General features: G+C 33.7%; 1 protein-coding gene across 2 annotated transcripts in view; it reads left to right on the forward strand.

Moving 5' to 3' along the window:
* Positions 1-22,876, forward strand: part of ADGRB3 (adhesion G protein-coupled receptor B3) — a 754,183-nt gene that overhangs the window by 433,319 nt on the left and 297,988 nt on the right. For both annotated transcript variants that reach the window (XM_054491608.2, XM_054491609.2), the window contains exon 15: positions 12,497-12,540. In XM_054491608.2, coding sequence (XP_054347583.1) covers positions 12,497-12,540 — 44 coding nt within the window. The remainder of the gene's footprint in view (positions 1-12,496; positions 12,541-22,876) is intronic.

Consider the following 22,876-nt stretch of genomic DNA (forward strand, 5'->3'; position numbering starts at 1 on the left):
TAAGTCAAGGATCAGGGAAGGTTTATTGTAACTACCTAGGTGCTCGCATTGTCTAAATCAAAATCTTTCCTCTCAGAATGAAGAGAACCCATTCTTAAATCTATCCAACTGCAACTGAAATGCTTCAGATTTTGTTCAGTCCTCTGTACAAATTTTCAATGTCTACTTATTATTTAAATATTCACTTCAAATACTTAAATCATTGAAGTGGAGGAGCAAGGAAAGTGATTCCTATGAAAGTCTTCCTTATTGTACTTTCATAGTTCCTGTATTAAAATAAGCCAATCTCATGATTTACATGTACATATTTTTATTCCTTGCAAAGTTTTTATGAAGTTGACCTTTCTTTACCTTGAAAAAAAAAAAGCAAAAAGTGATAAAGTCATTTTCCCAAGCTCATATAGTTAGTGAATGACATAGCATAATTTATACTCACATTCTTTTGGCTATAAAACTTGTGTATTTTCTACTATTGTGTAGTTTCTGATTTCCTGAAAAAAATTGCCTTAGTTTTATAGAAAAATGATAATCACCTTTCCTGTGAATCACTTTTTCTAAGATTCCCCAGGCTTCCTGGATTATTTAACAAAAATTTCAAATCTCTCTGCAATAACTTTCAAAGATCATGGTTAATATTTAAACTATTAGGTGTTTTCCTGCTTTCGCCAAAATGTGACCATACTAGTTCTATCTAACCTAACAATGTGTTTTAGTTCTACAATATCTACCTTCTCATACCTTAGTATAGCCCTTATCTCTTCACTGCACTGAGAACTGGGAGACATTTTTAACTTTTGAACATTTGCTTTTGAATAAAGAATTTGTGTATTCAAATTTTTTAAAGAAAATATATGTTTTTATTGTTTGTCTACAATTACAAGCATTGGGAGAATGTAGTAAGAGATATTAATTCTCTGTATCAGATTATATAATTACTGAAAAAGCACCCAGTATCAGAATGTGTACTCTGTTTCTTATGCAGAGAACAGTTGTGCAAATGAATCACAAGACTTTGATAAATAAAGATGAAATCATTATTTAGAGCTTAAAGAACATGTTAAAGGAAGCTTTTTTAATAAATTAAAAAAGAGTAGGCTCAAAAATAGTGTTGAAATAGTCTCACTATTTGAGTATAATAAAACTATTTGAAATGAACGTATTTAAGCTTTGAGTCTGTCTTTTATGTTCTGGAAATGTATTTTGTCAGCTGATTTACAGAAGATATAAACCATGTACAAAAAATGTTTTCTACATATGGAAAACAAAGAACATAGTCAACAAATTTTATTAAGCACCAGCTAGTACTGGAATGACAATGAAAGTCAGCATGTAAGAATGATGAGATAATTATCACAAGTCACTTAGAATTAATTGTGTCTTTCAGTATTTTGAGTAAGTGAATTGACCAGGTTCCCATGAGAATACTATCTCCACTCTAGAAAGCCCATATTTAAAATATATGTATACATGTAGACAAATCTGTTACAAAAAAGTGGATGGCGAGAGGAGACTAGAAAGAGGAACAATTTTACGCTAGAGAAGAAAAAGTCTCTAGGCGCTCTTGTTTAGAATCTGCCCGCCGTGCACATCGTGCCTCTTCTCAGAGGCTCCTCCAGTTACTCACCACACAACTGAGCCTCTCTGGGCTGCTCTGGACTCTTTTATTGAAAATATCCATCTCACTGTTGTCTGTACAATATATACAGCCCTTCTACTTTAGTGTTTTGAATTTCTAAAGCTTATTGTATTTACATTTATTTTATTGCTAAAATTAGATTTTGTGAAACACTTTGGGAAGTATTACTGTTCACTAAGGGAGGGAATATGTGGTTTATTTATTGAATACCATAATATTATTACCAGTTTTATAAAAATATATTTTATGTACTGAGATTAGTTTATTTCCATTCAAGAGAAGACAAAAAAGGTCTATTTTGAAATATAATATTAGCTGCAATGTAAAGAAAAAATATATCTTAAATATGCAGACTGAAATTTATTAGAACAAGCCTGAACTTCATGTATATATGTATATACACACACACACACACACACACACACGTATGTACATATATTCAGTTAGCCCTCAGTATCTGCATCCATGGATTCAACCAACCACAGATCAAAAATATTTGGAAAAAAATTAAAAATAACAGTATAACAATAAAAATAATATAAGTGTAAAAATATCGTATAAAAACTATTTACATAGTATTTACACTGTATTATGGTATTAGGTCTTGTAAGCAGTTTAAAGATGATTTCAAGTATACAACTGAATGTGCATAGGTTATATGCAAATATATGCTCAAGATACTTGATCATCCATGGATTTTGGTATCTGCAAGGGGTTCTGGAACCAACCCCCTATGGATAACAAGAGACAACTAATACACACACACCCGTCCCCCCACCTCCAACCTTCACAATATACACCCACATATATATATTAATATATACAGTTATATATATATGCATGTATATACATATACATGCCCATATTCGTTGCCTTCAAATTTTTTTAGAAATGACACATCTCTAATATCAAATCTGTCTACTTTCACCTATTTTCTTATATCAAAAATATCCGTTACACTTTCAGGAAAGAATAACTTCAAAATTACATTTTATTAAAGTGCCATGTGAAAAAAGAAAGGAAGAATGGGAATTAATAGTTACAGTGAGTTATAGTGAGTTAACAGGAAAAGCCTGTTAACATTTTCTTTTAAAAGTGTGTCTCAGAAAGCTTTTTAACAAATAGTGTTTACGATATGTTAAATATAATAAGGCTCTTGGGAACTGATAGGAATAGATAATAAAATATGGAACCTAGCAATTCCAAATTGTGTTTAGCAAAGCCAATTGCAGCTTTAACCAGATTATGTCATTAATTAGTAAGACACTATTCTTAGTTCAGTTTTTCAGGCTGATGGCTTCATTATCATGACCTATAAAGTCAGGGTATAGGGTCTTTAGTGCTTAAGCATAACAATTAATTGCTTTTAAGAAATATCACATTTTTTCTCCCCCCAAAAATTTGTTTTTTATATCACTTGAGTGACATTTATACTCATCAAATTTTTAGATCCTATAATGCATAAGGAAAGTTAATCATTCATCTTATTGAAAATAATTCTTGAGGCCCAATGAGTGCAATGAATAGATCCCTATGTACACAAACACATATACTATTAGGATCCCTTGTGTCTGATAGGTGTGGGCCTACTGTGACTTTCCAAGGTGAGTGATGTGTTTATCTTTAAAGATGAGTCAGAAGAAAAAGGAGGTAAATGCATTTTAGTTATCTCATGCTCTATCAACTTTGCAAGTCTGAAAATGCATACTTTTTCCAAATGAAGTCTTTATGTAGTTCCATTTCAAATGGAAAGATAGAGTGGACCATACCAGCCTGCAGTCTCATCTTGGCTTTTAAATGTTTTTTTCCTCTGGGCATCAACTCCAAATGGTATAGGTAGGGTACTGCTGCTCTCTTTCAGGGTTGAGATAAATGCATTATGTTTGTAGTTCTCAAATTGATCTAATGAGAATTTGGGCTTGTAGGTTTTGTTTTCTTTGCCATATTTGCATGCATCCTAATAGCATGAAGCTAACAAATTAAGAAATTTGTTTTATGTGTATAAACTAATTTTAAATGAAAATTAGCCATGACCCTATGACCTTTGTAAATCATAGTGGAAAACACAGTGACAACTGTAACGAATATGCTTGTTAGCATTAGGTAAGCATGAGAAACAATGAAAAGAAATTCCAACATTCATCAATGGGTATTTTCATGAATATAAAGGTTAATAACCTAAGGATTTAAAAATCACTTGGCAAAACTTTAAAAAGTTCAGTGTGTGCATCCGTAATTTTCACAAAGGGCTGTTTGATATGCCTTTACTTTTTGAATCACTTTTCTGCCCTAGCTTTATCCATTTGGAAGTGGTTTCTGATATTTTGTCTGTTTACAGTTCTTGGTAACTTTTATGGAGAGTCTTGAAATGCTACTAGACAAGGAGATTGAAGGCTCTTCCAACAACTGAAATTGAGATAGAAATTGCTCTCTGGCTACATTTTTTGGTTATAGCCTGAATTTCTTGAGTAGACATCCTTTTCATGTTTCAAATTTACTTTATTTTTAATTATAATACATAATTGATATTCTTTAAAAACGTTTTAGTATGATTGTGCTATTGTTGGAGTAGGGGGTCAGCAAACTTTTTTAGTTAAGAGTCGCATAGTAAAGAATTTCAGGCATGAGAGTCATAATGGCTTCTGTCACATCCACTGAACTATGGAGTTATAATGTGAAAGCAGCCATTGACAATATAAACAAACAGTTGTGGTTGTATTTCAATAAAAAGTAATTTACAACAGATGGCAGGTCAGATTTGGCTCATGGGCTACTGTTTGTCAACCCCTGTGTGATAAGCAGAATAGTGACTCCTCCAAAGATGTCCACATCCTAATCCCCAGAACCTATGACTGTGCTGTGTTACAAGTCAAAAGGGATGTTTGTGTGAGTACATGTCAAAAGGCATATGTGTGTTACATGTCTCTGCTATAACCCCATATAATTATTATTAGGACATATTATTATATTCCTTTTGGATGTAAAAGAAAAAGACATACGCTATATGTTGTACCTATACAGAATCTAGTTATTTAATTAATTTCTTTATTAAAGTTATTTGCCACTTTAATTAATATTAAATACTTGCACAGTTTTAACTCTAGAAGACCCATTTGCTTGCTGAGAGGTACACCAGACTCTATGCAGCCATTATTGGAAATGATGTAATCACATGCAGGTAGGACACTCTGAGACATGTATGTGGAGGCAATGATTTTCTTTGAAGGATACACATGTGAAAACGTCCTGATGATAGTTCTGCTTTTTACTGCTTCCCATATGACAAGTGGAAAGTATTCCTCTGGAAATAATGCAGGTTAGTGATATATCTCAGAAATTAGAGAAGCAAGCTGTCATCACGTCTGTAAAAATAGTGTCATGTGGTTAATGTGGGCTACTAACTACATAGCAGAAGTGATATTAAATATGTGCCCTCTCCTTGTATTCCAATCAAATAGCTGCCAACTTTCTGCGAATAGCTATGTAACATGGATGGGACTCATTCTGATAAAAACAGTATTCTACATTTCTCACTTCAGTGGCCTTCATGTAATTCTGCTTTAGCTAATGCCAATTTTTTTTCATTCCATCTTAGTTTGTCTAGTTTCAATATGATGAGAATCCTCATAAAATCCATCCAATTATCTACATCTCCAACTTCCTAACAAATAAGAGTACACTATTGTATTCTCAATGTGTCTTTTTAGGCTTTAGGTACACAGCAGCTATCCCTTAAAAACTGAACATAAGACCCAGACTTAGCTCCTTCTAAGTATCATTTAAAATACTAAAATATGGAACAGTACTTATCATAACTTTGAGAACATATTGGAGAAGAACATCCAGGAGATTACTTCCTGTTGAGTTTTATATTGTATTTTTTCACTGTCTCATCCCCTTGCGTGGCGTTTTACTCTTTAAGGGACTGTAGAACTGTTCATATGTTAAAAGACATGACCCTGAAATGGGTGCCTCTTACTGATCAACTATTAACGGCCTGTGATAGATTTGACTGTGGAAAACAATGAGAACACATGGACACAGGAAGGGGAACATCACACTTCAGGGACTGTTGTGGGTTGGGGGGAGGGGGGAGGGATAACATTGGGAGATATACCTAATGCTAGATGACGAGTTGGTGGGTGCAGTGCACCAGCATGGCACATGTATACATATGTAACTAACTGCACATTGGGCACATGTACCATAAAACCTAAAGTATAATAATAATAATAATAATAATTACAATAAAAGAAAAAAAAAAAAAAGTTTATGTCTACTAATGTCTTGCTTCCCTTAGCAATTCCTGAGATTTTTTGAATGTGTCCTTCTGAAGTATCATTAAAATTATGGGGAGGCTGAGGCAGGTGGATCATGAGGTCAGGAGTTCAAGACCAGCCTGGCCAAGATGGTGAAACCCCGTCTCTACTAAAAATACAAAAAAAAAAAAAAAAAAAAAATTGGCCGGGCGCAGTGGCAGATGCCTGTAATCCCAGCTATTCAGAAGCCTGAGGCAGGAGAATCACTTGAACTCAGAGGACAGAGGTTGCAGTGAGCCAAGGTTGAGCCACTGCACTCCAGCCTGAGTGACAAAGTGAGACTCTCTCATTAAAAAAAAAAAAAAAGAAAGAAAAGAAAAAAAATTATGAACAAGATATGAATTAGTCTTTTGCAGATCCAGTTAGGAAAATAGGAAATATTCTTGAGGAATCTCCAAAATCTATTTGGGTAGTTATATACAATAATAACAATCTTTAGTGGGGAAAGAGAAAGAGGATAAACTTAGCAAAATCCAGGTCATTTTAAAGTAATGCCTTGCCATCTAAAATTTAGGAAATTAAAGAGAGACAATATAGTGTCAGTTGAAGAGTCTTTCTCCCATTCACTCAAGAGATCAAATGTCCAACTCACTGAACGATGTGATAGAAAAATTCATTCTGTAACATCTGACTCAGAGCACTGGAAATGTTCAAATAGTTATGATGAAGTCACTGCCCTTCTTCATGCCCTTAGCTGCTTTGCCTATTTACTTGCTTTGCCTCCACTAAAAAGAGATTATTTTTGTTTCAAGGAGGCTGTGAAAGGTACAAAAAAGTTCTGAAGTTTCAAGATTAGTAGTTTATTATGGCATATGACCACCAAGCTTCAAAAATCTGAATAAAAATAGAGTAACCACTTTATTTCTTTTTTTAAGCAATTTTATTTGTGATTTACAAATAATAATTGTATTGATCTGTGGGGTACAATGAGAGGTTTTGATATATGTTTACAATATAGGATGCTTAAATCAGGGTAATGAACAAATCCATCGCCTCACAAAGTTTCAGTAGACGGGAGGAATACTCTTTAATGATCTATTGCACAGAATGGTGACTATAATAAATAATAATGCATTGTATATTTCAAAATTACTGAGTAGGTTTAAATGTTTTCAGCATGTTATTTCTGCCATGTGTATCATGAGCAGTGATTCTCTAAATCTGATGTGAAAAAAATTATGCAGTGGCAAGAGAGTCATTATTAAAATGCAGATTTCTAGGTTTAGCCTCAACCTTAACATTCCTATAGCCAATGAATCTACATTTTTAGTACACATCCCAGTTTATTCTGAACTAGGTCCAGAGAAAACACTTTGAAAACATCATTAATATAGCAAGAGTGTGATTAAGGTAGCATATGCATTGAAGGTATTGAAAATTTAAAACACCAAGGAAAGTTTAAAGAAACTTGGTCATTTGTATTGTGACATTATTGTTATCTTTTCTGTAACCAACTTGTTTCAGATCTCTGTTCAAAGATAATCTTGCTGATGAAGCTTTCTTAATAAACAAAAGTACTATCCACTGTATTTTCCTAGTTGTACCTAGTCGTACCTCTCTCTCTCTGCCCTTCACTATGGTGAAATACATGAGGCAGGGACTTAGTTTTGCTCATCCTTGTATCACAGTCCCTTGAATGGTTCTTGGAATGTAATAGGTGTTTAGTAAATGAATGCAGAATGGTTAGACTTGTGATCATCTGCCTGCTCTCTCTTCTGACTTCTACACTTTGTGAGCGTAATATAACATAGTTGAGTATTTCCTTAAAAAGACTTAGAAGAGAGTTTTGAAAGAATAAAATGAATTTCTAGAATCATTGAAAGTGAGGGCTAGAAAAGATGTTCAAATCACCTATTTTATAAATAAGAAAACAAAAGTTATGCAGTCCAACAAAAGAGAGAACCATCCATTGAAATACTTTGGCAAAGCTAGTGATATATTCTACTATCAAGTAAATACATTTGTTTGGTTGACGTTGGAACAGAGGAGAGAAGTAAAAGAAAATAGTGAAGACACTCGAGAGTGGTATGTAGAACATCTATGGCAATTAGAAATTTGAGCAGTGGTGCATTTTTTAAATGCTTAAAAGTGAGTAAGTAGAAACATGTAGAGTTCAGCTATGCAGTTTTGAATAGAGCCAAGAGTGGCAGTTTTTGTTTGTTTGTTTTGCCAAAACTATGTTTGTCAAGAATATCATTTCCTTTTCAAAAGTTTCCAAATATGTGCAGTATTACCATTTTGTATGTCAACAAATACTATTTATTGATAGTTTGGTAAATTAATCTTCTTTAACCCATCTGTCTTGTTTACCTGAGAATTTTTGTTTTCTTAGTTTACTGCATTTGTTAAAACTACTTCTACAGATTAGTACTTAGCTTCTCTCTTTTCCTCTCACCCTGTCATTGCATTTTGTTATATTGGGCTATTTCCTGTTATTGATTTTCTGTAAATTCTTCATAACAGATCTTGTAGCAGAGTCCCTTTGAGAAAAGTAACTGAAAATTATAACAAATATTTTACAGGTACTTACTCAGCAAAACCTTTTAGCCAGCTTTCTTTTTTTTAATATTTAGAATCCATTCATCATTGGTTGCTTTGTTTTCCATCTCACATTCTTATTCTTTAAGTGACTAGTCCATTTAGGTACTAAGTTTTCTCTCATTTGTTTGTTCAGCTTATTTTTCTAAACTTCAAATGTTCGAACTATTGACCTTAGCTCACAGTCTCACATGTTGGTGACTATACTAGAATAAATGTTTATTGTGTACATCCCAGAATGTGTAGTGAAACCTAAGATTGAATGGTGCATTTTGGAACCTATAATAGTGCTCACATGTATGGTATTTAAATTTTCATAAGCACAAATAGAAAGAGAAGCATGCAGCAGGATCTAAGAAGTAAGGGGTGAAGAACATGGAGAATAAAAACTGAATGTTGACAAAGTCATGGAAAAAGATTAGAAGAAGCATTTCTCGTTTTGAAACTTTTTTGAAGAATAAATCAGTTTCTTTAGGGTGATAAAAAGGAAAGAAGTATCCAAACAGTTAAGTTTATGTGTTCTTTTCTAATATTTTTTGTTGTGGCTTACTGTGAACAATCATTGTGAAATATTAAGCCTGTAGTCAGTATCTTATATTAGTTTATATAAAGATTTAACCTACATTATAAATCATTAAAATCAGCCAATTAGATTTAATGGATCTGTTATCTCAAGTTCCTCAGCTGCACTTGGTTTCTATATCCTTGAAATGCATACTCCCATACTCTTCACTGTGATGTTACAAGGATAATTCGTTTTCTATAAGGTTCTCTGAGCTCCTTTGAACAAAGCCCTAGGTAAATATAGCATAACTTTATGACAGCATTTTGGCTATGCTGAGGATTTATCAGAAAGTCACAAGCTATATGAAAAATTCAGGTTAGACTAGACAGGATCTTGTAAGATAGAGAAGAAACCAATTTAATGCACATTCCCCTTTCCTTCCGTGGAACATCTAGATCTACGCCTTCCGTAAGAACCAGATAAGAAACCATTTCTTCTATGAAACTTATGCTGACTAGCATAGGCCATGACACTCCATTCCCTCGTTTGTCCTTTACTCAGTAAAGGACTGAGAAATACCACTATGGCTAGTGGTATTTATGTAAGTATTTTGCTTGGATTGCTACAGGAACATTCCATGTGTATGTTCCTCATCTACTTCTATAGGACTATGACCTTTTTTCAGGGAAGACAGTGTTATACTGTAGGAGCATAGTGTAGGGAGATATGAGCATTTCATAACAAGTAAGACCCCACCCCATCAAAGGGCAGAAGCTGCAGGGAGGTAAGAAGTGCCCGGCAGGAGAGGCCCCAAGAGATGTGACTACCAGTGAGGCCCAGCAAGGGAGTCTCCTGAGAATCCACCCAAGTGCTGGCAATGTTGTAGAACTTTTTTCTCAGTTCAGCTAAGAGCTGGGTTCTTGTTACATGGCCATGAGAGATTAGGCTTGCAGACACTTTGAAAGGTGAGAAAAAGAAATGGAATTTATTGGGAAAAGAAGGGATGAAAATGAAACAGGGGCCCTCGGCAAAGCCAGAGTCCTGCTAGCTGGCTTCCTGCCTGGCAGACTGAATCCCAGTTTCCACCCCAGGAGAGAAGGGGCCAGGCTCCTCCCCTGCAAATGGTGCAAACCTCCCAAGGCTCACCCAACTGCACATTCCTCATACTGCGCAGGCCTTGGAAGTTCTGTCAGGGAGCCCTTCCCACCTGGCTGTCTCAGTGAGAAGAGTCAACTTAAATCATCAAATAGGGCCAGACTGCTCAGAGCTGACTTTGGAAGTTAGTGGGCAGGTGAAAACCTTTTGCCTCCTTTACCTCCCCTCCCTCACCCCTCTACCACCCTGGCCACTGGCAGAGTCATGGCCGACCTCCGTCCCAGTCTTTCATCTGGAGGAGGGAAGATGATCTGACATTCAATCAGGTTCTGCGTTTTGATTATTGTTTGTAACAGATCATTTTCAATTGCTAATGACATGACAATCATGATTTAATGTGACCACCAAAGTCTATTATTTAAGAGTGGCTCAAAACTTTGGAGGTTTATTTTCAATTTATGACTAAATTTCCATCCAGAAGCAAGAAAAAGATCATTTTTTACTAAATAAATTTTAAAGGAAGAATGGGAAACAAAAACAAATGCATTTTCTGATTGCTTAAAAAAAAGTAAGATACCTTGGATATGTGGCCTTTCAGGGAATTTTGAGAATAACTGGGATGCTGCAATATTGGAGTTAGTCATGTACCAATTAAAATGAATAATATGTAAGGTTTGGGTGAATTTCATACATTTTAGAACAGTGAGCTTACTATTTATTTCTAGCAAAAATTTAGAATGGACCCATCAAACAGCATTTACAAAGGCACACCTCCAAAAGAGCTTCTCTGGACTTTCAAAGATGTTGCTTTCCCAGGTACACTCCAGTGATTATCTATTTGTAGACAACACTGAAGCCTGAGGGCTGGGTCATAGCTTGCTGGCAATGAGGTATGGTGTCCACCCGTGGAAGGAAGGCAGTGGCCTGTTTCAGGACTGTACTTTTTTTTTTTTTTTTTTTTTTTGAGACGGAGTCTTGCTCTGTCGCCCAGGCTGGAGTGCAGTGGCGTGATCTCGGCTCACTCACTGCAAGCTCCACCTCCTGGGTTCAAGCCATTCTCCTGCCTCAGCCTCCAGAGTAGCTGGGACTACAGGCGCCTGCCACCACGCCCCGCAAATTTTTTTGTATTTTTAGTACAGACGGCGTTTCACCGTGTTAACCAGGATGGTCTCAATCTCCTGACCTCGTGATCCGCCCTCCTTGGCCTTCCAAAGTGCTGGGATTACAGGCGTGAGCCACCGCGCCCGGCCTCAGGACTGTATCTTTTAACTGCCTTGGTCTGTTTATTGTTATCAATGGCTAGGTTGGATGAAGGCATAGATAATCATGTTTGTTTGTTTGTTTAATCCTGTAATGACACAAAGCTTAAAAGCAATACTGGATGGGTGGGATGCCAAAATCAGGATTTTAAAAGCTCAGCAGAGATTGCAGTATATGAGTAATACCTATCCAGCTCAGGAAGAGTCTACCCAAATATCTAATACAATCTTAGTTTGCATTATTAGGAAGAGGGCACCTGATTTGGAGAGGCAGTGGTACTGCTTTGCTGTGCACAGGTCAGACACAAGTGAATGATTTCCCTAAATACACTTTAAAAGTGTATGCTCCAAGAAATCAGTCACGTGGAGGATGAGAGAACTTGAAACCAACAGTATATGTATAATGGATAAGAGAAGACTCTTCAGGCATATGACAGAATCTGTAGAAACATGTATCTAAATACATTAGAACTCTTCAAAACAGAAGCACATTGAATAATGCAGTGTGAAAAATCCATGGTGTTATCTTGAAGGTCACGGCAGGTACTTAATTCACAATTATTGAAGTAAATTTAAAATCTAGCATTTTCACTTAAAATTTCATTAGACATTATCCTATACAACTATGATATGCTAATTAAGAGGATATTGCAAGTCGACAAACTCCGGAAATGAACACCTCTTATCTCTAGGAAGCGTCAACTAGAGGCTGAAGAGGAGGTAGTGGTGGTGATTATACATGTGCATAATATAGGATATTTCACTGTGATTTCAATATTGTGAATACTGTAATCTTAAAGAAAGTAATCTAGCAACTAATGTTTTAGAGACATAAGTAGAAAATCAAAATCATCGAAATATGGACTTATGGTGTATGAGAGCCTTGCTTTTAACTTCCAGCAAAACTAAATACAAGTTAGAGTATTTGGAATAAAGATATTGTTTTCATGGAACTTTATAAAATGGGTCACTAAATCTATGAGAAACGAAATGCAAATTTCTTATAAACAATTAAAAAGAAATCATTAAAGTATTTCTTACCACAAGATAAGAAATCTTCCATTCTGTTTCTATTTCACATAATCTTTCAATCTTTTTATATATGTACTCAAGATATATGCATTCTTTCTCTGCTTTTTTTAAGGGTACTTCGAATCCCTATTGTGTGTTGTGGGATGACTCCAAAACGTAAGTGACAGATGTTTTCCTACATTACTTTGGGCTAAATTTTCAAAGCACATTAAGTTATTTCAGCTGCCTGCTAGTTAACAGGAATATAAGTCAGTGGGATGTTACATTCAGAGAAAAAAAAAATCCTCTCTTTGAATCTTCAGGACAGCATGATGAATGTGTTTGTGTGTAATGGTGCCATCAGGTTACATCTCAAGATAGTATTGCATTAAGGCACATTGCAATGTGAATTGCATGAGGAATTTTTAAAAGCTCTGATATTTTAGAATTTATAGAAGCTCGAATGCCATCTTAACATCTTGCCCTAGTAATTCAGCTTAGCATTGCAGAATAAAATAGCAAGCTCTATGGTCATTTAGCCAATATATTACTCACATGACCTTGAATCTATTATCAGAGTAATGCAATATTTATATGGTCCTTCCAAATTGTTTTGTCATAAAAACATTGAGTGACATTTAATTTTTTATTTGTATATTTTTTAATTCGGGCAGAAAAAATAATTGCACTAAATAAGTATGAGTAATTCTTCCATGTTATTTTTTTGTTTGTAGAAGTAATTGCAATATATCTAATCAAAATCACCTTTATTTTATTGATAATCCTGAGATTTTGATGTCTCAAAGAGCAGAAAAATCTGTAGTTAAGTCTTGGTTAGACTCCTATACTTTAAATACTTGTGTAGGTTACAACTTTTATTTTTTTGTTTGGTTTGATTTTGCATGAGGGGAGATAAATATCAATCAGTCCCAAAAGCTAATCCCACTCTATATATGCTGTCAGATGAAGCACCATATTGTTGGACTCTATGTATTCTAAGAATTTTCCTGGTGTTCTTCACCCCTGATATGATCTACATCTGAGGTTTTGTGATGCTACTTGTTTCTCACCAGAGAGTCTAGAAGAGGAACATTCTTAGAATCTCTAGGAAAAGATTGAACCCTCGGACAATTTTCTCAGTCCTAGGATGCTGATATAATTTAAATTACAATTAATATTAAACATACGTTTTTGCTATAGGTTCTGATACTCTGGGTATCCTCTACTACTAGTCCAGTACAATAGTTAAGTACAGAGAATTCCAGCTTGCCCTGGTGTTAACATGAGCTGGATAGCCTTACTGATGTCATTATTATCTTTCTCTTTTTGGTACTTTACAGACAAATCCATGATAGTAAAATTTTTGCAAGCTTTCTCTCTCTACCAATAGCCAGAGAAGAATTTGGTGGTATAATCTAAGGTGCACTTAGTATGTTACATAACCAAGGGAAAAATAAAATGCTATAAAAATCTAGTTGAATGTTTTCTGCCCAAGAAATAGGTGCTATCTTGAACTCCTGATTTTAGTTTCCATATCTCTGTGAATAATAAGCAACTTGATTTAGTTGTGTTTTTTTTTTTTACTGGGTAGGATCTGCTTCTTTGTTGATCTAAACAGGGGAAAGTGTTAGTTATTCCAAAAGCCCCTTAGGACTATTAAAGGAACACTGCAACAAGAGATAGTTCCTTATTTTGTGCCTCCTGTTGGCTACTTTTCATAGACAGTATAAGGTGTTAAGTTGAATTTATAAAACTGTTGGTTTCTGAGGTCAGCATTCACCTGAGGAATCAATCACACCTCCCTAACATCTGCTGATAATGTGACTCTTTCTATCATGAAGAATGTCTCAGCTTTACAACATTCAACTTCTAAATTGTCCTTGAAGAAAACTATCCAGGGAGAGGAAATGTGTTTAGTTGTCTTTCAAAGAAGATAATCTCAAGGGATCGGTGTAGTTATGTTTTCTTGATGTATCTGAAAAGTGATCAAAAACCTTCCCATTGTGACAGAACTTCTTTCCCATCACAGTTTTTGCTAGATTGTTTCATTATTAAAAGTGTTTTTCTGGGTGAGCTTTAAACAATGAAGGTTAAGACAACTTTATTTCCTTTCTTCACATTTGTTCTTCTATTTTGACTATATTTACATATACACAATAGTTTTATTGATGTAATGATATTGAATTTGAGTATAGGTCCTCTAAATATAATTAATAGTGAAGAGATAGTGCTACTTCTTTTTATACAGAAAACGGCTGACTTAAATATTTTCAAGATTGCAGTAATAAAGTTCAAATTAGAAGTTGTGCTTTAATTTTGGTTTATCAAGTTGCTGTTATTTTTAATTTAAAAAAATTGATTTTTAATTACAAAAGCAATGCACGAGTATTTTTTGCTTGTAAAACTTTAAGGCAGAACTGTTAATGTAAAGAGCCCCACTGATCATCACCATCTTGGGCCTCCACATCCACCCATATCTCTAAGATCATTCCTATTTACATTTTGTTGTTCATAATCTCATATACCCATTTATACATTGACATGTGTATTCATTCATAGACATTCACACTATTTTTAAATAAACGTTTTCATATTGTATGAATACTTGACAATCTCAATTTTAAATTCAACGAATATCTTGGAAAATTTATTTTACACTACCTATATTTCATTCCTCATATCTGCTGCATTGTATAGATATATCAAAGTTGATTTACTATTCTCTATATTAATGACTATTGGTATGATTTCTAATTAATTTTAGTCTCTAAACTGTGCTTCTGTGTATCTCCTTGTACATCTCTCCCTGAGGATATCTCTGCCCATGTAATCCAAAATGTTGCCCTGTTGTTCTCTTTATATAACCCCGTTTTATACTTTCACAGCATGCATTCCTTTTTCTTATTTTTGTTTGGTTACCACCTGTCTTCCTCACTAGAAAATAAGCACCATAAAAGAAATACTTTGTCTTTCTTATTCATCACTGCACTGTTGGTGCCTACTATACCTGCATGTAGGATACATTTGATAAATATTTATTGGCTACTTTGGTAAAAGAATGAATGTTTGCATGTTTCGTAGGTACATTTTCTATCTAAGAATTATTCCCATCTCTATTTGATTTTATCAGTTGATAAATATTTCTAGCAATTATTAGACCTAACATTGGAAATTTGATGGAAGAATGTTTCAGCTTGTTACAGTAGTAAGATCCATTATAAACAATTAATTTTATTTGCAAGGGTAATCTATTATCCAGATTATCTCAAGTAAAGGCATTTTATTTTACTATCATTAGACAAAACATCTTTAGACAATTTAGAAACATATATTTGTTTTGTTCTGGCTCACTAATTAACAAGATATTGAAAATGCTTCATTGTATGTGATGGATGAAATAAATTCAAAGTAATTTTCTCACTTCAGACATAGGCTTATTGTAAATCGGAGAATATTTTTTATTCAATAGATGCAGAAAATACCTTCGATAAAATTCAACACCCCTTCATGCTAAAAACTCTGGATAAACTAAGTATTGATGGAACATATCTCAAAATAATAAGAGCTATTTATGGCAAACCTACAGCCAATATCATACTGAATGGGCAAAAGCTAGAAGCATTCTCTTTGAAAACTGGCACAAGACAAGGATGCCCTCTCTCACCACTCCTATTCAACATAGTATTGGAATTTCTGGCCAGAGCAATCAGGCAAGAGAAAGAAATAAAGGGTATGCGACTAGGAAAAGAGGAAGTTAAATGTTCTTTTAAAGTGGCTTACAAAGTTATCATTTGAGTGATTGGTAATTGGCACATTCTTTGAGCTACTCTAAATTTGAATTTTGAGTATTAGATCATGCGTGGTGACTACATTTCCTGGAAAACCTATAATCCCTCCCTTAAATTAGCCTGTGGTCTTTCTCTACGGATCTTGTAACCATCCATCTAATACTCTCAAGTCTGTGAAGGACTACTTTTGTTTTCAGAAAGTGTTTCATCAATCCATTTGCAATTTATTTACCTATCTTGTCGTTGAAAACAAAAGCTTCTAAGGACTAGACTTCCCCATTTTTTCTTCATTTCAAATTGATTTATTGGAGTTGGGAGTAGCAACAGTCATATCTTGACTGAGACTGACACTGGCTTGTTTTCTCTCAAAGTTAAGTAATTGAATTGAACTAATTTCTCTCCTTTGCTTCCATTATCCTTATTTATTCATAACCAGAATATCTTTCTCTCCCTTTGTCATTCATCCTGGAAGTCAAAATTTCATTTACCTCACAGTATAACTCCTAGCAAATATAAAACTAACACTTCAACCTCATCTTCTTATTTCAGGGAAGTTGACATCATTTTCTTTGCTCTGTGAATGATTGATATATCTATACATTAGGAAGACACAATATTATATACCTTAAGAAAAATATGTTCCTCTTAGAAATTTTAAATACTTATACAAAGTGTTACTATTATTGGATAGCCAACCTTTCCCTTTTATCATTTGGGAATAACCAAATGATAAAACTCTTTTATATGGCTCTGTTCAAACTGGGATAGAGTGGGACCAAACTAAGATTAACAGAAAATAATCTTCTACAAGTATAATACAGGAGCAGAAAGAACAAGAAAGAGGTCTTGTTGGAGACTTCATTTAAGCAATTAAGAAATAAACCAAGAATAGTAACCATGTAAAACAGCAATATCATGGTCTCATTGTTTGCAGAGAAATGTGGAAACATCCTCTACAGACTCATAATTACCTAACTGAAGCCTTTTCGTGAGCAGCAATGAAAAAAAAAGTCTGTATTAAAAATATTTAACAACGTATAGCCATCATTCCAGTAGAAAACTATTTCTAGAATTTCCTGGTGATTCAATTAACCATAGACAGAATTTGAAAACTATTTAACTTCAAGAAATTATGTTACCTTTGTAGCACAGGTTGGTCTGTTTAGTACATGTTAACGTGTAACTGATTACATTATTGCAGTCAATACTTTAGAAAGAAATTACAATTGTATGACAAACGTATAATGTTCAATCTTCTAAATTAACATTGTTATGTGCAGTCTCTATGTCCAATATATGTTCTAGGTGCCAGCATGTTCCATTTTACTGGATAGTTCCTAAGGTCTTGTAGTTGTTCTTTTCTGTAGTTAGAAGGGTAAAAAAATAACTAATTTTGGCTGACACTTGTAACCTTTCCTCAGTAGGTATATTCACAGTCAGTATGTTGCAGAACTGCAGAAGCAGATAAGTTAAATTTTTGGTATTTGCATCTAAGATGTTAAAATTCCATAGAACTTTCCATTATCCATTCAGGTCCAATAATTAATTCTCTAATGTTATAAAACTGTGTTATGCTTTTTGTCCCTTGATTATATTCACATTGAAAATACTGAAAATACCAGACCTTTACGTTATCAAAATACTAGTCCTTATAAAGTAAAATTTACCTGATCTCCAAAAAATGAAATTTATATTATAGTCAAAGATACTAATGCCAAACTTTAGAATGGTTCTTGGTTTTCAGATTTATTGTGGATAAAATGTTTGCTTCTGTTTGCAAAGCAACCCTGCTCTTCTAAAAATATTACAAAAAGCAATAGAAAAAATTTAATTTTCTAAGAAAATAGAAATACAATTAAATACTTATTGGTGAGAAACCAAATGAAGATTTTACTTTTTGCTTTTCTGTTTATACTATACATTACTTTTTGAAGATTTTTCATATTCACAATTGTGTGTTTTCTCATAAAGCCATTATAATTCAGCTTTCTTCAGGTAAATTTTTTATTTTAATTTCTTAAAATTTAAAAAATTATCTTAGAATGTTTTAAGTTACATCATAGGTTTTATTATTTTAAATCTTAAATGCTGTTTCTTAAAGGTGTATTATTAAATTTTTTAGCACATAAGCGATTCTTTTTTAACTGATAACATTTACATAAATGCTTCTAATATTATTAGCAACCCATTATGTCCATTAGCATGGGCTATAAAGTTCAAGAAATGCTGCATCATGCCCTTAACACAAATTCTCTGCGCTAACATTAAGAATCAAATGGCACCATGTATTTTTCATAGTAATTCTCACCTTGTCCAGCTAACACTGGGGTTTGCACACTACAACCTGTGTCACAAATACAGACTGCTGCATGTTTTTGTAAATAAAATTTTATCAGACACAGTCATTCTTATTTGTTTATGTATTGCCTATTGCTTCTTTGGTACTACAACTGCAAAGTTGAGTCACAACAGAAATCATAATGTCTGCAACTCCTAAAATATTTACTATTTAGTCTTTTATAGACAAAAAAAATTGCCAGCCTTTGCCCCAAACAGTGCTTTCCAGCACTCTTTATATCTTGGCACACAGAAAATATTGATTATACATCATATTGAGGTAAGTGAATGAAATATCTGCAAGCAGGGTAAGAGTAGGATGCCCAAGGCTAGAGAGGATCAATATCTCCATTAGTTCTGGAAATTCTCTGTCACTTTTTGAAATATAGATTCACCCATAATTTGTCTCGTTCTCATCTGTAATACCAAATGATATTGTTTCCTATCCTTTTCATCTCATAACCTCTCTTCCATAGTTCTACTTTTTTCCCCTCTCAGTTATCTATTTTAACTTACTTTCAGTTCATTAATTCTGTCTTCAGTTTTGTCTAACCTGTTATTTAATTATCTATAGAGTTTTAAATTTGGGTTATTGTCATTTTTTATTTCTAGAGTTTCCATTTAATTACTTTTGATCTGGTAGATTACTTTCTAGGTTTTTCTTTTATGCAGATTTTTATAATCTGTTGTATTTCTTTTAATGTATTAAGCATAGTTATTTTGTAAGCTGTGGCTGACATGTCTTATATTTGAAACTTTTGGGGTTTGTTTCTGCTCTCTTTTATTTCTTCCAATTCTCACTCATTGTACTTTATCTCTTAGTGTGCTAGGTTATGTCATGTTAATTGTCCTTAACAAACTATTGGTGAGAATTCTTTGAGGCCAAGGATAAAAGTGCATTCCTCCAAAAACCATTCGTATTTGCCTCTGCTTATTGCTTGTTGATATTGCATTAACCTAGGATCCCTTAAGCTAAATAGAGTCTAGAGGTTCCCTGCATCACTCAAGTGTTGTGAACCCAAGCTGCAAATCCTGGCTGGATTGTTGTCACATTTTTCCACATATAGTTCAGAATTTATAGAAATATTCAAATGGGAAAGTTGATCTGAAGAAAATCTTATTGCTGGAAATTGGAAATTTAAATCCATATATCCTCATATGTATAGTTCTTGAGTAATACATCTCACATCTCACAGCATGCCTGTAGAGAGTGCTGCCCTAAAAAGCTTTGTGTATGTATCTTATATAATCCTTATATTTTCTGCTTTATTTTGTAGCAATTTGGTATTTCTTTTTAGACTAAAGTATTTGAGGACTAGAAGTGTGTCACATTCATTTTTGTAAATTATACTTTGTTTACTGAAGAGATTTGCAACTAGTTATCAGTAATGTGTTCATTCATTTGACGAATGTTTCTTGAGAACCTATTATTTGTTCTGCTGTTTAAGGTGTCTGGCACATATATCAGTGAATACACAAAAACAACTTTTTTATGAGACTTAGATGTGGGAGGGGCTGGGGGATGATAAGGATATAAACATGATAGATATATAAATTATGTAATGTGTTAAAGGGTAAGAATTTCATGAGTGGATAGATCAAGATGAGAATAAGTAATACCATTTAATTCAATTGACTTATTCGTATTCCTTTGACTGACTTACTCCAAGATTCCACCATTCATTTTTACAATTAATGTTTACTTAGCAAGCATCGAAAATGTGTAAAGGATCCAGGATCCATCTCTGGCTTTCATGAGCTACCTAATTAACTGTTACTTTTTTTTGTTTTTTGTTTTTTTTTTTTTTGGAGACAGCGTCTCGCTCTGTCACCAAGGCTGGAGTGCAGTGGCGCGACCTCGGCTCACTGCAATCTCTGCCTTCCAGGTTCAAGCGATTCTCCTGCCTCAGCTTCCTGATTAGCTGAGATTACAGGCACATGCCACGACACCCAGCTAATTTTTGCATTTTTAGTATAGACGCAGTTTCACCATGTTGGCCAGTCTGGTTTCAAACACCTGACCTCAAGTGATCCGCCCACCTCGGCCTCCCAAAGTGCTGGGATTACAGGCATGAGCCACTATGCCTGGTCTTAATTAACTATTACTTTTGGTCACTGAGTTCTCTGTCCATTTCAGCTAGCTTTCCTCTAGTGTTTGGTCTTTCATCTTTTGTCTGCTGTCTGCCTTTCCCTCTGGCCCCACAGTGATTGTTATCCCAACTATCCAGTTAAATTATAAAATGCTTGAGAGGAGGTAGATATAAATTATGAAATGAAAACTAAATATTTTCTGAAATTAAGATAGCTAAGAATTCTGGCCAAAGAGATCTTTATTTATTACAAAAGGAAGAAAAACCAAGGAGCCATGTGTGTTAAAACAAAACAAAGCAAACTGCTAAAGGTGTAGAATCTACTCTCTGATATTAATTTTCTCTCATGGTAATAAAATTCAGAAATGAAAACTCCCTGGCTTTGTTCATAGGTATTTCTAAATCCAAAATATTGCCAGTGATATCTAAATTACTATTTCCTATAGTCTATTATTTAGCATATGAATAATGATCTGGAAAGACAACAGTTTTTAAATAAATAATATTTTTCAAAATTCCTCTCTATACTTTACTGAAAATCTTATAGGAGATAGGGGCTTTCAGTTTGTCAGTAAACATTTTCTATCTATTCGAGGTTATGAAATTGAAAATTTGCTTCAAATTTTTAATTAGTAATATGAAATACAGTATGATAATAAAAATAATTGCAATATATCTCATCACTCTAAGCTCCAGATTACTGAAAACATCAAAATGGGCATAATATTGCCTATTGCATGGGGGTGAGTGATGAGAATCAACAAAAAAGTTCTCTAACAATGCTTGGTCCAGTGACTAAAGTATGGGAGGTGCTCAATAAAGGTTTGGGGTATGCATGAGTTGTTTGGATCATTGAGTGGCTCGTGGAAGAATCTACCAAGGAAGGATAGTTATTCTTATTCTCTTGTTTGAACAATGGGTCTTAGGTATCTTGAAGTTATTTTTTAAAGGTATCATATACTTTTGGTAGAATTTCCAGAGTGGAAAGGAAAATAAATACCCTCGGTGAAAATATTGCAAAAGATGCCAACCAGAAGATTCCTACGTGTCATAGGAAGCTCTCATCAGTGTCTGTACTGTGTGAAATGTACACTTTGCCTCATCCATTTCTCCTTATTCTCAGAAAGTCATTGAAGTCAGTTTTCAAAGTATTTACTTAAACAAAGTGCTCTAAATATCAATAATAGCAAAACTTGGAATTCACCCCATATTTCTCACCAATTTAGACTGTTCTCAGGGACTCTGGGATGATTTCAGAAGAACTTTAGACAAGAATTTTAAAGTAAAATTATGTTATTAATATATTAATGGGTATAGTATTAATAAGAGCAACACAGAGCTGGCTGGTAAGGATAGGGCCCTGGGTAACCTGTCTTAATTTTCTAATGTCTGTGGTTCTATTTCGAAAAGACTTTATATTGCTTAGAATTTATATTAGGTAATTTTAGCACTGTATTTTTCCAGTCATTTGAATGACTCAGACTAATTTTTTTTTCTATTTTAGCTTTTATAAACAAAAGACTGGACATTTTCCTTAATACTTAATTTGACATTTCCTTTTCTTATTTTAGACCCCCAATTCAGAATTGCTCACTTGTACTACAGTTAATAACCATTTTGCAGGTTTGGTGTTCCTCAGTAATTAAAGGTACCTAACACTGACTCTTTTAGACATTATTAACAAGCAATCTATTATGAATTTGCAAATATCTCCTAAAATTCTTACTAATATATTTATCTAATTATTTAAAATATAGATTTGAATGAACATCAGTAAAGATAAGATAAATTTAAAGAAAATCATTTTAAGGTTTGATAATAAATATATAGGCTATCAATCCAACTTTGGAGACCATTGAGGAAAAGTAACAGAATAAAAATGCATGTATCAATAATGATTTTGATTAAAAAAATGAGACCTTCTGTTTAATGATTTTCATTTGATATAATGGGCATAAGTAATTATACTTGAGGGTTGTAAATCAAGCAATAATATTTTAAAATTTATATTTGGAGTCACATTGAGATTTTATTTAAGACAATATATTTTGCAAAGAATGAAAACTAAAGATGGCATTTAAAAATATACATAAACATGGTCTATAAAAAAGTAATTTGGAAATTTACATTTTAGAAGATATTAGCATCTTCAATATAATAATAAAGCACGATATTGCCACTATATAGTATATAGAAAGCTGTCTGCCCACTCTCTCTACTTTGTACAAGTGGTTCTTTTTCAGTATGAACTGGTGTTGTTCAGATGTTTTTTGATACTCTTAGTAGAACTGGGCATTG

The sequence above is a fragment of the Pongo pygmaeus genome, chromosome 5, assembly GCF_028885625.2.
Source record: "Pongo pygmaeus isolate AG05252 chromosome 5, NHGRI_mPonPyg2-v2.0_pri, whole genome shotgun sequence".
Taxonomy (NCBI): domain Eukaryota; kingdom Metazoa; phylum Chordata; class Mammalia; order Primates; family Hominidae; genus Pongo; species Pongo pygmaeus.